The 16,639-nt window shown below is 34.9% G+C and overlaps 1 protein-coding gene across 3 annotated transcripts; it reads left to right on the top strand.

The window, feature by feature from the left end:
- Window positions 1–468: 468 nt before the first annotated feature.
- LOC134687479 (uncharacterized) lies at window positions 469–3,484 on the top strand. Of its 3 annotated transcripts, none has more exons than XM_063547824.1 (2): window positions 469–1,108; window positions 2,087–3,484. In XM_063547824.1, exon 2 carries the CDS (start codon window positions 2,181–2,183, stop codon window positions 2,793–2,795), a length of 615 nt encoding a protein of 204 aa, XP_063403894.1. In that variant the 5' UTR covers window positions 469–1,108; window positions 2,087–2,180; the 3' UTR covers window positions 2,796–3,484. The 3 variants fall into 3 exon arrangements, with proteins under 3 accessions (XP_063403894.1, XP_063403886.1, XP_063403906.1); XM_063547816.1 differs by having other exon boundaries at window positions 484–1,157; XM_063547836.1 differs by lacking the exon at window positions 469–1,108 and adding an exon at window positions 1,226–1,310.
- The last annotated feature ends 13,155 nt before the right edge of the window (window positions 3,485–16,639 follow it).

Below are 16,639 nucleotides of genomic sequence, written 5' to 3'. Positions count from 1 at the left end.
TCATTCAAGAGGCCCTTTGCAGCTTGTTGTTCGGTGTGAGTCAATGCTCATTGTTGAAGTCCGTACTTTGACCTATCATGGTTTACTTTTACATAGTGTGACCTGGATAGAGAGTCGTCTCATTGGCAATCATACCACATCTTAATTTAAATCTGTCAACCCATCTGTTGTTATTAGAAGAAGATGTGATATGAGTGCCAATGAGACAACTCTCCAGTACATGTGTCCTGGTGGTTGTGAAATTACAGAACAATAATTAACCTGGTTTAATGGTTTGGGGGTATTTAAATGATTTGAAGCATAATGGGTTCATAAAAGTCAGAAACAAACATTGGACATCTAATGGTTTTCACTTTTAGTATTTTAAAAATACGTAAAGGCTTGACGAGTTTGTAAGAGTAAGATCACACATTGGAATGTGTACATGTGACATGCTTTGTTTTAGAAATAAAGGTAGTCATACGTAGTCCTTTTGTTTAACTAAACAGGTCAATAAACATACGTAAATAGATACACCATATGAAGTATAGTCCATGCTACTGTAGGACTATTATTTAACTTAGTTGACATATTAATAAAAGGCGACGAACTCGATGAAATAAGACACGACTAACTGATTGGTATCAAAGTTTGAACATTTACCAGTATTTGTAGTGCGACAATCGGAAATTTAAATAAAATAATACTATAATTACGAGATGTTTGTACGAATAATTCCCTTTTACCTGCATGTACTATTTTAATGACTTATGAGAGTAGTGTTTACTTTTCGGTTAGTTGGTTTAAATGAAAGTTTAATTGACTAGAAGCGAAAGTATTGAAGATCGTTTTCCAAACACTGGTTTGCAGTGAGTGTTTGACGGTGTTTTATAACACGTCCACTGTATGGATTGGACGTCTTACATCTAAATAGTGGAAAGACACTGTACGGGTGGAGATAACAGAAACGGGTGTATTTACCCAAAGATTTAAATATACTTGACTGCTTGGTGGGAAAATTGTCATATATGTGAATTTATGAGGATACATACTAATAATTATTAATATTTTGAAGGATATCAGGATGTACGATAGGACAAATTGATTTACGTTTTAAATAATTCCAAAGGTATATTACACTCATAACTAAATAAAGAAAATGTGGGTCATTGATACATGTAAGTATAATACCTTTAACTGTGTTGATATTTCAATTCGGATATATATTATATATTATTCTTTATTCCAATTTTGTATTGCAAATGAAAATCTTTTTGGAATTGTTCTCAATTTTAACCCGCCAGAATACTAATGAACAATGGATTAAAATCGTAAGTAGCAATGCATTATGCCATATAATTTTAAATTAAAATTTCAAGTGTCAAAATCTCCAACGCGATCCAAAATATTTGTTCGGAAGTATTGTAATAAAATTATATCCATGTTTAAATAGTCATCATTCCTATTTGATACACATACGTAGAGTATCTAGATGAAATTTCTTAACAATTTTGTATATAGTATTAGATTAATTTATTTCATGTCTTTTATAGATATTATATCTGTCACTTTACAAAATACATCAAGATACAAAAAGACAACATATAATTTACATTCGATCTTGTTAACGATTTTTATTACTCAAGGAAGTATTTAATTTGTAAAAATACGCCCTTTTCAGTTATTATTCGTAAAACCCATTTAATCTATACATGGAGCGCAAAATGTTGATTACTGTAAAACATCGATAAAAGGTCGTCTTTTACAGTGCCTTCATCTATTATTCATAGGTATCTAATCTTTCGTTACACTACATATTTGACGCTCTGAAACTTGAAGTTAATTTATATGGCCTCATTAACTTTTATTGGGTATTTTATTCAATTTTAAATGAGGTTTTGATGACCCTAATGTAACCATGAGTATATTGCATTTTATGTTGTATGTTGTGATTACAACAACGACTTTAAGAGACTGTCAAGCGTTATTTAATGATTGAAAGTCAATAGCCTTAATCATTTTGAGAAGTTCATAAAGTTTTAGTTTTGGGGCTTTAGTTGGATAACTTGCTATCAGATTTTATCTATTGGTATGTTTTAATTTTCAGTTTTACAGATCCACTATTGATTGACGAACTATAACTGAAATCCTTGGAGAAAATAATATGTGCGGTTGATTTGTTATATGGACAATAATACACAATGAGCACGGATGCGGTCAATACAATTGAAAAAGCTTTAAATGATCTGGACACTAGTAAAACTTTGCATGTCCTAGATAAGTTTGTGCCACGAGGTTCACAGGAATTTCGGGAAGCTTTATTTGAATGTCAACACGACGACGAAGATGTTTTACCGCCAAGGGAAAGAAGCAATACTATCGATACAACGTACAAAAAACCACACATGAACGTACATTTTGCTTCTAATTTAGTGACATCTAGTGGCAAAAAGACTAGGTCAAGAGAGGATCTACATTCGCATTTACATCCGGAAGGAATATTACGCCATCCAAGGGAGAGAAGTAACACGTGCGACGGAACAATACAAAGACCACGTAAAGCTGTAAGTGTGAAATCTCCACTGTGCAATGAAAAGGACGATGATAACGAATCTGCTGTTGAAAAATTATTAAGAAAATCTCCAGACGCAAGAAAAATAGACTTAAATGGTCTCCTTAAAGCAGACCCTAGAACTAGTGATTCAAAGCAGCAGAATGGTCTTTCGCCACTTCGACGGAATAAAAGTGAGTCTGCTGCGCACTCTAATTTTAAAACGTCTCCGAAGGTATCACCAAAAACATCAAGGAAGTCCTGAGAAGACTTTTCAGTTTTATCGCTCAGCAATGTCAAATGATCTGTCAGCCATAGCAATAGCCTTACGGATTTTATACAAATGTGATGTTTATCTAGCATGAATCAAATGTAATATTTATCTTGCACGAATCAAATGTGATATTTTTATGCCCCACCTACGATAGTAGATGGGCATTATGTTTTCTGGTCTGTGGCTCCGTTCGTTCGTCTGTTCGTCCGTCTGTGCGTCCGTTCGTTCAGGTTAAAGTCTTTGGTCAAGGTAGTTTTTGATGAAGCTGAAGTCCAATCAACTTGAAACTAAGTACACTTGTTGCTTATGATATGATCTTTCTAATTCTAAAGTCAAATTAGACTTTTGACTTCAATTTCACGGTCCACTAAACATAGAAAAGTGGAAAGTGGAAGTTTCAGGTTAAAAGTTTTTGGTCAAGGTAGTTTTTGATGAAATTGAAGTCCAATCAATTTGAAACTTAATACATATGTTCCCTTTAGTATAATCTTTTTGATTTTAATGCCAAATTAGATTATTACCCAATTTCACGGTCCATGGAACATGCAAAAGGATAGTGCGAGTGGGGCATCCGTGTACTTTGGACACATTCTTGTTCATGCATGAATCAAATGAAGGATTTGTCTATCATGAATTTTATGAATGAAAATAAGCGATTACGAATAAAAGAAATTATTTTTATATTTTGAGAATGTATTAGATATATACTCGTTTACAACTTCGTTTCGGAATATTGTTAATGTAAGATATGTATTAATTTTCATTTTAATTCTGTTTTTTTGTCTCGTTAAAAAACATAAAATAAACATCCTAGTGCTTTGAACAAGGTTAGCTTTCGATAACTATAAGCATCTTTTGATACTGTAATGTACAATTTTGAGGTAATTTATGTGACGTGTTAGGTGTAATATGTAATATCGGAACGGTCTTTTAAAATGAATAAAGTGGGGGTTCCCGAAGTGATTCTATTATTCTAAACATTTCTCTGTCGTTTTTAAAATGGTTTTAAGATGTTGTATGAAAAGGGAGCGTTGAGATATGAACTCTTTATAAATAATGTTTGCCTTTCATGTTTCAATTATTTTTTTACCACTTTTAATTGTTCGTATGCTGTAGCATATATACACCTTCCCTTTGCCTAGCAATCCATATGTTAAACATTACTTTTAAAAGCATATCAAACTTCGGTCAAACTATTGTTAAATTCTTGTTCCTTGTTATTTCAAACACACTTTTAAACATTACCGTCTAACATTCATTTATATCCACGCATTAATAACGAAACACAGAAATCACAATTATTAACACAAAAATGATTAAATACTTCTATCTCAAAAAGAGACAAACATACCAATTATGTTTATCAAATGTGTAAGAAGAAGACATATTCCAGTCGTGTGTTTGGGTTTTCTTTCTTAGTTTTTATCGAGCGCCCAACTTTTTTCGCAGACATGGAGATAGTCGTTCGACGGCGTTAGCTAACTACTGAAGAGCTTTAAAATATTTCTAGAGGTAACAGACTTGTATGCTTCATACTTTGTCATTTGTTCATTGTCCTTGACCTCATATTCATGGTGCAGTGACTATACTTGGAAAAAAGTTACGATGTTTTGTAATGTTAATTTTTCTCTAATCGTGAATAATTAGATACCTATATTTGGTGTGTGAATACCTACAGTTTTCATGCCTGCTATACAGTATTCACTTGATCACCGTTTTAGCTCTCCTGGTTCAAAAAGGTCATGTGGACTTTTTAAATAACTTGGCGTCCGTCGTTGTTGTTCGTTTACTTTTACAAAAATTGTCTCCTCTGAAACTACTGGGTCAAACAAAACTAAACTTGACCTTAACCACCCTTCGGTTACTAGTTTAAAAAATTATCTGCTGACCCTTTACATCAACCTATATGGCCCCATGGCTAAAAATAGAACATGAGGTAAAATGCAGTTTTTATGCCCCATTTATGGGCATTATAGTTTCTGGTCTGTGAGTTCGCTCGTTCGTTCATTCATCGTCCGTATGTTGATTCGTCCGTCTGTTCGTTCGTCCGTCTGTCCCGCTTCAGGTTTAAGTTTTTGGTCGAGTTAGTTTTTGATGAAGTTGAAGTTAAATCAACTTGAAACTTAGTACACTTGTTCTTTATAATTTTTAATGCCAAATTAGAGATTTTATCCCATTTTCACGGTCCACTCAACATAGAAAATGATAGTCCTGATGAGGCATCCGTGTATTGGGGACACATTCTTGCTGGCTCATATCTTTGAATCTAAAGCATTTAGAGCAAATCCAAAACGGTTTAAACATGTTTATCAGGTCAAGACTTATCTGCCTTGAAGTTTTCAAACACATCAGACAAACCGTTGTTTGGTTGCTGCCTTTGCTCTAAAGGAAATTTTGCAGTTTTTTGTTATGATCTTGAATTTTATGATAGATAGAGGAAACTGTAAACTGCAAAATTGTTCAGCAAAGTAAGATCTACGAATAATTCAAACATGATCAAAATTGTCGATTGACCCCTTCCTGCGTGATTGCCCTTAAAGTCGTTTGTTTCACAATTTCTCGTAATTTTTTGTGAATCTTTGATTAATATGCAAATAGACCAAGATGAGTGACAAAGGCGCTTTAGAGCCTTTTGTGATGTTTTAGATAGATCCTTATAAAGATGTATACGAGGAGCACAAAAATTAGAAACCACCAGAACCTCTGTAACTTGTCTATGAAAAGTTAACAGGAAAATCAAACACTGTCTATAGAATACGAATACTTAAAGTAATACAAATTAAATACACTGATTTTGAATTAATGCATTATACCCGGTAAACTATGATCAATAGTAAGGTAACATTTTTTTTGTAATGGAGCATTATCATCAGGTTAAATTGTCATTTCCTCCACTAGATATTTATTGTATGCCAAACGACGTAGAATTACAGACCAGGATATCAATTGGTTTTGTATTCTTCAACTTCCTCTTTAGTGTTCTTTTGGTTTTACATCAATAACATAAAGACATGAAATTCAATAATGTCATTTATTGCTTCTAAATGGTTGCATAAAATGTACAATGCGGAAAGGATTTGAGAATTGAACAAAAATTTCTATATAATTGCATTAAATGACGGAACAATTATTTCTAAAGTTCTGTATACACATCAAATTTTATATGTCATATTTCACTTAATTGTTCCAATTTAGAAAATGAAAGATAATTACAATGATAGCATCTACAGCGAACGGTATTGCCGTTTTATCAAACAAAATCACCTTTCTTAATGTATTGATTTCTAAGATACTAATTTTTCCAATATATTTCAGTGCGTCTATACATTTGATGAAGATAATTACTAAAACCCGAAACATTAGTTGCAATATTGATCTACCAATCACGAACTCTGTAGCGTGGACATTGAACTGGGAATTTCAAATAGCTAATTTGTCATCTGAAACTCTCTCGGGTGTTGTCCTACAAATGTTTTGCCAATATCTATGGAGCTTATTAAGAGGACTTGTGGTTACAAAGTAATTGGACAGACAGACAGACAGAAGCTCTAACGGACAGAGTCATTCTAGTCATCCTAGAATCACTTAACCCTTCTCCAACAATAACCTTCGTTTGCGATGGGTTCTGTGAAATTCAATGAACAGTGAGAATGATCATTCAAATTGAGAACAAAGAATCTATCTTATAAGAAGACCAGAAACAGTTACTACCTTTCAATCACAGAATAAGCCATTTGTCTCATCAACGCAGTTTACAATGCAAGTTATTAAATTATTTAAGGGTATGTTAAATATAAGATGAGACTAAAATGAATTTGAACATTTCCTTCAATCAGGTGTCGCATTAGTATTGATATGAAATATCAAATATTTATTCATACTTTTGAATATCAACGTTAAAGTCTGTCATGACATGAAATATATAGGGAAACAAGTTTGCATTGTATCAAATTTCTTTAATTATGTTTGAATAGCATTTGAGCACTGCATTTGAGCAGAAATTTACATGCAAAGCAAATATATTTTCATATGCAAGTGTAAAACTATTTTGAATATAAAAATCGTTTTTTATGTAAATGTTTGATTATCCTCGTCAGCATTTATGCTCAATAACGAATGCTACACACGTTTTTTACAATTTATGACTGTCGTGACCGTTGCAATACACCTAAGATAATAACAGTTAACAACAAATACATTATCACAATAACAGATAACAAAAAAAACTGAAAGCCTAATAACAGCTCACAAAGAATAAGACAATAACAGCTAACAGCAACTAGAAATATATTTTCAAAATAACATATAACAAAGAATTTTAAAAAATGCCTAATAACAGCATAACAGCTAAACCCCTTGCCCCCCTCACCTAATCGCTATTTATTCCATTCCGGATAAGTTCTAAAATTACACAACTTTTTCATCCAGTTGAAGCTATCTGGGACCCTGTTTAAACAATTCACCATGCACGATACTTTTTAATGAAACCTGTTTAAACTACCGTAAATATTTCAAACAAAATATTTTTTTACTTCAATTTTAATTTCGAAAAAAGTGGATCATACTCTATTAATGTTTCTTGATGATCGCTTTTCCTCCCTCCACTCTATACTGAAAAACCTCTATTTTCGGCCGCTGCCTCAATCTGGATCCAAATAGGAAGTTGTATAAATGACTGTTTTTCCCGGATTGGACTAAACAGCGATTAGTGTATTTCTATTGACCGTTCTCAAAACGTCCCGTAAGAATCGTCGTCTTCGTTATATAATTTTTTTACTAATTGAAACGAATCCCATATGACTTAAGGTCATTTAGTTTTGTACATAAGTGCATGACTTTGGGCCGATGCTAAATAAACAAAGATACATAGGAGGTGGTGAGGGTTATTGTGTTATTTGAGCGAAGTTAGCCTGAAATACATATTTTAACTTATACCTTTTTAATGAAAATGGCACGGGCAACGTATAATCTGAGGTCAATTCTTTTAAGCCGTTTTGAAAAAAGTTTTGGCTAATTGGTATATGCATTCCACGCTATAAACTTTAAAGTTAATAAATTGAATGACTGATCGTTAATTACATGTGATTTTAGCAGTGAATCTATTTACAACATGCCGCGACCTATGTAACTAAACAAGATCTATATGAATCAAACTGAATTCACATAAAAAGAGTTAATGGTTAATGTTCTTTGTCTTTTTGAAAACTAGCATTTAGAAAAAAAGACTTGTGCAACTCATTACCAAATATATCTTTCGGATGTTAACTTGATTATGTATTCCCTTGTGTACAAGTTTTTGTTAACTCCTTTCAAGGCAGTTAGTTTCATGTCCAGAGTTCTGTGTAGTATTTGAATTGCTCAGTCTTTAATATTATTTGTTGAATTTTGTTGACATCGGTTTAATCTGCCGCCTTTTCTCCTATGGACATGCTATTGTCTGACACACCTCCAGTTTATGACGCCCGCTTTGCGTGTATCTACTCTTTTGGGAATGGGTAAGATCAATCTTAAGTTGTTTTCGAAATCAAATGTTTGCGATTATTTTGTGAAAATTAGAAAAAAACGATAAAATTTGACCTTCTTTGGTTTTCTTATTTACATTTAATTTATTAAACAACTATGAGACAATGAGTTTAATGTTTTGTGATTGGTTGGCCTGTCTCTGTTAAACAAACATACATTTGCATGCTGTTAAATAGTTCATTTCATTTCTATTTAATGAATAATGTTTTCAATTTGAATAATTTATTTTGACCAATTATAATTATTTATGTATATATCTTTATTCTCAATAAACCATCATTTTGACAAGGTATAGAGAAATAAATTTTGAATCGTCTAGCGTTTTCTTAGTGACCTAACGGATCAAAGCACGCACAGGTACTGATTAAATTCCAAATCAAAAGGTCATGATGTATCAAAAAGAAGTATCTTTAAAGTTATTGATATTTTATACTATATTTGCATTGTAAATGGCAAAACAAGAAATTATACATACACGATCCGGATTAACTTGATAATCATTTAGATAAACTTATTCTAAAAGGTTACAAATCTAACACTATAATAAAAATCTTTGAATATTGTTTTTATCGGTATAAATATTGATTTTGTTATAAATAAATTAAAACCCAACTAAATATGTTTGCTTTACACCTATGAAAATTCAGGGCCATATATACCTTCTGTCGATTTTTTTTACATGGTACAAGATTATGGTTTTTTTCTGGTTGTAATGCCGTCTATTGGATGTCCATTGGATTCTTAATATGTGCTGATGGGTATTTTAGACTAAAATATTTTAATTACATTTATAGTAGTTATTTGTGTTGAACTACTAGTAGCTGCCAATAGCTGCAAGTACTCTTACATCTATACCTTAAGTCTTGAGTGTTTATGTTAGATGTTATTCTGCTTTGTATCGATCTGCTGAGTTAGGCCTTTATTAATTTATTTTTTGTGGTTTATTCTTACAGTGTGATGTTCCAACACAGTCGTAGTTATTGGAAGGGTTCGACGTCTGCAAACATGTTTCACAATGGCGGGTGTTTTTTTTTATGTTTGACCGTCTAAAGTCAGGGGCCTGTATTTGATTGGTTTTCAATAGCTGTTTATAATAATTTATTCAATTTATGTTTATTGTTTTCTACAGCTTGAATGTTGATCATTGTTAACGGTCGTACGAAGACTAAATATCCCAATTGGTTTTGGTTCAGTTGTTATCTGTTAGAAATATTAAAGAGTTGAATAATCTCTGTGTAAATACTTTAATGAGGCAGTGAAAATTAGTAACACTTAATTGTTTCATATATACATTTGATACCAATGCAAATTATGTACCATTGACAGTCATACAACATCCTCTTCATTTTTTATATAACAAAACTGATCACATTTTTAATGTTACATTTTCAAACTAAGTCAAAAATCTGGAAAATACTTGACATAAAATATGTCATAATGTAATGTTTTCCGTTATTTGAATATTGCGTTTTAATAGCAAATCTGCTATTGCTTCTTTTTAACCAATTCAATTTAAGGTTATGTAGCATTGACATTTTTATCCCTATCAAAGATATGGGCTACGATTGGTCAAATCGCACATTGGCCCATTGTGGATTAATCGAAATTAGAGGAATACCCTTATGATTGTTATTATTATTTGATTTATTGTTTCAGATCTCCATCATTTCTGATGTCAATTAAAGATATAAGAAAACAGTGTTATACTCATTTATGATGGAGATAACTCAACACTTTTGAGAACTATTGACGTAACATTACAACATGCCTGCAGTGAAGTGCCCAGTACCGGATTGCCAATATGAGACAGATGATCTCGCCGCTATTGTGGTTGCAGCATTGCTAACAACTCATGCAACAGTTCACTCCGCAGCCGCTGGCGCCATTGTCTCAGCAAAAGTAGAAAAAGTGAAACGTCCTACTGTTGCATCAGCTGGTTCCAGTGAAGATTGGACATACTTTGTCTCTCGATGGAAAGATTACATACAAGCAACTAAGGTCAGTGGAAAAGACCTTGTTATTCAGCTACTTGAATGTTGTGATGAAACTTTGCGACGAGACATTACAAGATCTGCTGGTGGATCACTAGTTGACAAATCTGAACAAGAAGTACTTGCAGCCATGAGAACTCTGGCAGTGAGAGAAGAAAATACTATGGTAGCACGTGTTTCTCTCCATGGCATGACACAGGATCGCGACGAGACAGTTCGTTCATTTGGAGCCAGACTCAGAGGCCAAGCCAGCGTTTGTAAATTCACATTACAATGTACAGGATGTGAACAAAATGTCGACTACACAGAAGCTATTTTACGTGATGTACTTACCCGTGGGCTAAGTGACCCTGATATTCAGTTAGATCTCTTAGGAGACAAAAATCAGGATATGACGCTGGAACAAGTCTTCAAATTCGTTGAGGCCAAAGAAGCCGGTAAGCGTTCTGCGTCACGTCTTCTTGATTCACATGGCGCTGAAGCCGCCTCTAGTTCATATCGTAGAAAAAGAAATGCCAATATGGCCAAAGACACAAAAAAGTACGACAACAACAAGGTTGATTCATGTGGTTACTGTGGAAAAAAGGGACACGGAAAAAGTGCTCCACCTAAAATTAAGCAGAAAGAATGTCCTGCATACGGACACACTTGCAAAAACTGTGAACGTGACAACCATTATGAATCTGTATGTCGAAGTAATACCAGTAAGCCGAAAGTGAAACAAAATGAAGAATCTGAAAGTGCTGTATTTGATTCTCTTTGTGCGGCAACTGTGTCCACTTTAGGAAAAAGAACCATACAACTTGATCATCATCTTTACTCGCAAATGTATAACACATGGATTAAACGACCGTCACAACCCCAGCCGTTCATCAACATAGTTGTTAAAGTTGTGGAAGATGATTACAAGCAGCTTGGTTTTCAAAACTCTTTAATGTCTCAACAGAGAAGTACAGTCGTCCCTGCAATGGCTGACACTGGTTGTCAAAGTTGTCTTGCTGGCATCAAAGTGCTTTATAAAATTGGACTCACAAAACGTGACCTCATACCGGTAAATATGCAGATGCATGCCGCTAATAATAAAGGCATAGTTATACTTGGGGCCATCATTCTCAGACTATCAGGAAAAGACCAAGATAAGAACGAACTAGAAACAAGACAAATTGTGTACATCACAGACAGCTCAGACAAATTCTTTCTCAGCAAAGAAGCTTGCATTACACTTGGTATAATATCAGAGAACTTTCCTACTATTGGTGAAATTACCGGAAGCGTCACTGATACCTCCGCACTGACAAACGATGTGAACAGGTCCACAGCACACATTGATTGCAACTGTCCTAAGAGGCAATCACCTCCTCCAATACCAGCGACACTTCCGTTCCCACCCACAGAGGAGAACGTACCAAAACTCCAAAACTTTTTACTTGAACACTACAAGTCAAGCACTTTTAATACTTGTGAACACCAACCACTACCTCTTATGGAAGGTCCACCTTTGAAACTTATGATTGACCCTGAAGCAACGCCAGTTGCATGTCACACTCCTGTTCCAGTTCCCTTACACTGGCAAGATGACGTGAAAGCTTCATTGGATCAAGACGTCAGGCTTGGTGTTATAGAGCCCGTTCCAGTCGGCGAACCTGTAACATGGTGTCATCGTATGGTTAAATGTTCTAAAAAGAATGGAAAATCGAGACGCACAGTAGATTTTCAAGCTCTCAACGCCCATGCAATAAGGGAAACACATCATACACAATCTCCTTTCCATCAGGCAAGATCAGTCCCTCGAGGCAAGAAAAAGACTGTATTTGACGCTTGGAACGGGTACCAAAGTGTACCTATCAGAGACGAAGACCGACATATTACTACCTTTATCACTCCGTGGGGAAGATACAGATACAAGACTGCTCCTCAAGGATACATTGCATCAGGTGATGGTTACACAAGAAGATTCGACGAGATCGTGGCCGATGTGCCACACAAGACTAAATGTGTCGACGATACTCTTCTGTGGTCTGATGATATTGAGGAAAGTTTCGTTCAAGCTTGTAATTGGTTGGAGCTTTGTGGAAAACATGGAATAACTTTGAACCCAGAAAAATTCCACTTTGCTCAAGATACAGTTGAGTTTGCTGGATTTGAAATAACAAACGACAGTGTGCGCCCTTGTAAAAGATACCTGCAAGCAATTTTGGATTTCCCTACACCGAGGAACATAACAGACGTTCGATCGTGGTTTGGCCTTGTCAATCAGGTTTCGTATGCATTTAGTATGGCCGATCGCTTAAAACCATTTCGTCAATTAATCAAACCTGGTACGCCATTTTTCTGGGATAATCAGCTGGAAACTATCTTTCAAGAAACAAAGACAGTAATTATAAGCGAAATCGAGGAAGGAGTACGCATATATGATAAATCCAAACCGACTTGCTTAGCAACTGACTGGTCAAAGTCCGGACTTGGATTCTGGTTATTCCAAAAACATTGCAATTGCCAAAAGATTCTACCATTCTGTTGTAACGAGGGTTGGAAAATAACACTGGTAGGCAGTCGCTTCACTCATGGTGCTGAATCACGATATGCTCCAGTAGAGGGTGAAGCTTTATCTGTTGTTGACGCACTAGATAAAGCCAGGTATTTCGTTCTTGGTTGTGAAGAACTTATTATTGCCGTAGATCACAAACCGCTACTCAAAATTTTTGGTGACAGATCACTTGATCAGATTTCAAACACCAGGCTACGAAACCTCAAGGAAAAAACACTGCGTTACAAGTTCAAAATGATGCATGTCCCAGGAGCAAAACATCGTGCTGCAGATGCCGTTTCGCGGAACCCAACAGGAAATAATTCAGAGGAACTCAAGTTAATTGACGACATAGCATTGATTACAGAAGACAGCAACCAATTCGATTACTTGTCTTTTCATGCTATTCAACACAATTTCTTGTCATCAATCATGAAAGATGATTGTTGTGATGTATGTTCAGACGAAGAACTTCAACTTGCCGCAGCTTCATCAATAAACACCTTACAATCAATCACTTGGAACATGGTACGTGTTGCTACCAACAGTGACGATGCTATGGTTAAATTGGTAGAAATAATCGAGAATGGAATGCCTGAGTTCCGTCATGAAATGCCTACTGAACTTCGTGAATTCTTCCAATTTCGAGAAGACCTCTACACAGTAGATGGTGTAGTCATGTATAAGGATCGCATCGTAATTCCTCCTGCACTCCGCAAAAATGTCTTGACGGTACTCCACTCAGCACACCAAGGTATAACATCAATGATGTCAAGAGCAGATTCGTCAGTCTTTTGGCCTGGAATAACCCCAGATATCACTACTCTACGCAATGAGTGTGTTCAATGCAACCGAATGGCACCATCACAACCATGTGCTCCACCAACACCACCTGTGTACCTAGATTATCCTTTCCAGTGTTTGTGCGCTGGTTTCTTCCATTATAAAGGCGTCAATTACCTGATGGTCGTAGACAGATATTCTAACTGGCCAATCATTGAGAGGGCCCATAATGGTGCACAAGGTCTAATTGACTGTCTACGTAGAACATTTGTTACTTACGGAATACCCGATGAATTATCTTCAGACGGAGGACCAGAATTTACTGCCTCTACAACAAGACAATTCCTTAAAGTATGGGGAGTGCATCGTCGCCTTTAATCTGTTGCTTTTCCGCATAGCAATTGCAGGGCTGAAGTTGGCGTAAAAACAGTCAAACGCTTAATCACTGATAACACTGGACCAAACGGTGAACTTGAAACAGATTCTTTACAGCGAGCAATCCTACAATATCGCAATACACCTGATAGAGACACAAGATTATCACCAGCTATGTGTGTATTTGGACGCCCTATTCGTGATTTCATTCCAATTCTTCCTGGTCGGTATAAACCGCATGACACATGGCGTGACACTTTATCGAAACGCGAGGAGGCTTTAAGGCATAGACACATGAAAGTAGCAGAAAAACTTTCCGAACACACAAAACACCTACCTCCATTGACTATTGGTGACCATGTCCGAATCCAGAACCAGATTGGTGCGAATCCATTGAAATGGGACAAAACAGGACAAGTTATTGAAGTAAGACAATTTGACCAATATGTAATACGGGTTGATGGATCGGGTAGAGTTACCCTTCGCAACAGAAAATTTATTCGGAAATACGAACCAGTGAACAAATACCCAGAAAGGATATCAATTGACACTGATTTGAAATTAATAGCAAAACAAATAAAGCCAGTGATACATGAATCATCTTCTTAGGGGAAAACAAAGCTCTCTACTGCTCCCTGTACAGAAAAGAGCGTTCTCACTGAAGACTTGTCTACTTCGCCAGATGACCAGAACTACGAGGATCGAGACTCCTGTCAAAATGAGTCACAACCTACAGATATTGCGTTGAATCATTCACAACTACCAAACGTGCCAACAGCAACAGATGGTCTGAAAACCCCCATTTCACAAAGCACTCCGTTAGGTTTGACACAAACTAATTCTTCGCCGCCTAAAGAAGCTTCAACTCCAATCAGACATTCCAGTCGTCAAAGAAAAGAACCGTTATGGCTCCAAGATTACGAACATTAGTTTGAACAATACATTTCATATTTTATACACTAGATCAAAAGAGAGATCTACTATTCATCAGTCATCGTTATATTTCAAATGGACATACCAATGACTTGTGGGGGGATAGAGGAATACCCTTATGATTGTTATTATTATTTGATTTATTGTTTCAGATTTCCATCATTTCTGATGTCAATTAAAGATATAAGAAAACAGTGTTATACTCATTTAGAAATCATATTACTAGTACAGTCCGATATGCGGTTTAAATAGAACAAAACAATTCGACCTCTTGTGTTTAGAAGGTAGAAAAGTGAAATGAACTTTGTATACGGTTGTCAAGATGTCACAAAAGTTACTTTCCGTAAAGTCATTATAAATATTTGCATTCACGTTGTTTAATTTTCATATTGTACAATTGTTAACAATGCAACTTGCAAAAAATCGTTTTTGAAACGACCATAAGTCAAGTTGTTACGTCATTTAGGGGGGCTCCTTATAAACTGCTACTTTTTTTTGCCCGACATATAAAAAATTTGGGAAAAATTACCAAAATTGAGAAATGAATTGTCAATCGTTTAAGACCATGCCCAAAGTGGCACACCCAAATTTGACATTTGTACGCAATTTCAAAGTTGGATGTTATATGACGGGGTTTTGTTAATTAATTTACGCATCGAACACACCCGTCCTATATATGTAACATCACATGACTTTTAAGCGATTAAACTAAAGTTTTATTAATAAAATTTGCATGTTTGACATGTTTTTTACTTAAACAATTACAATTACACCGACAGTCATAATTTTTGTATTATTTTAAAAAGTTTTGTTACACATTTTGTTACACCTTAGTTATACAGTAACCCGGATTGGTTGACCATTTTGAAGTTGAGTTTTTTGGGGTATAGCATAGATTTATATCGTTGTATTCCTTTTGTTTGTGTTAACCAATTGTATTTTCTGAATTATTTGCTTATACATCATTTATTGATCTTGTAATTTAGTTTGCGTCTTATTTTGGCTATTTTTGTATTCGATCATACAGTATAATATGTTTGTAGTTGCCCGCGAATGGATTTTTTTTTATTTTTTGTGACTCTTTGCGTCTTGTTGTAGATTGTAGTTGGTTTTTGTTGTGTGTCATGTGGCGACATGGTGTGATTTGTTTTTATGTGTTTGCAAGTTAAATTGGGATTGCACCGAATCCGAGTTATTTCATGATTTCTTTTGTGTTATATTTTCGATACATTTTTATTCTATCTTATAGCATTTTACAATTGTCCGTCGACATAATGTGATACCTTTTTTTGTTCGCTAATATTATTCATACGATTCAAACGATTTGAATTTACTATTTATATCTTTTTCTTTTCTTAATAGTTTAACTACAGTCAAAAATTTGCAAGACATTAAGAGTCTTTACTTATTTAACAGTTTTACATTAGACTCAATTTTATTATAGTTTATCACACAAAGACTCGATTGTATTATAGTACTTTACTTGAATAACCGTCCCACTGTTAGTTGTATGTTAGTTCTTCACAATTCAGAAACAGGTTCAAGAATATTCCCTTAAATTAATTGTTACAGACAGTATACGGTGGCTCACTCTATTTTTCTCATACATGCTCACTAATATATTACAAGTCAAGTACCAGTAGTACACGGGTATGTTCATATTTCATGTACTGCACATGTGTATTTATATTACTCGAGAGTGA

The sequence above is a fragment of the Mytilus trossulus genome, chromosome 1 (genome assembly GCF_036588685.1).
Source record: "Mytilus trossulus isolate FHL-02 chromosome 1, PNRI_Mtr1.1.1.hap1, whole genome shotgun sequence".
In the NCBI taxonomy this organism is placed as follows: domain Eukaryota; kingdom Metazoa; phylum Mollusca; class Bivalvia; order Mytilida; family Mytilidae; genus Mytilus; species Mytilus trossulus.
Note: the sequence above shows the minus strand (reverse complement) of the source record. Positions and strands in the feature narration are given on the sequence as shown.

Bases quoted from the DNA above. Each gene is read 5' to 3' on its own strand.
- LOC134687479 (XM_063547824.1), top strand. From the start codon at position 2,181: ATGAGCACGGATGCGGTCAATACAATTGAAAAAGCTTTAAATGATCTG.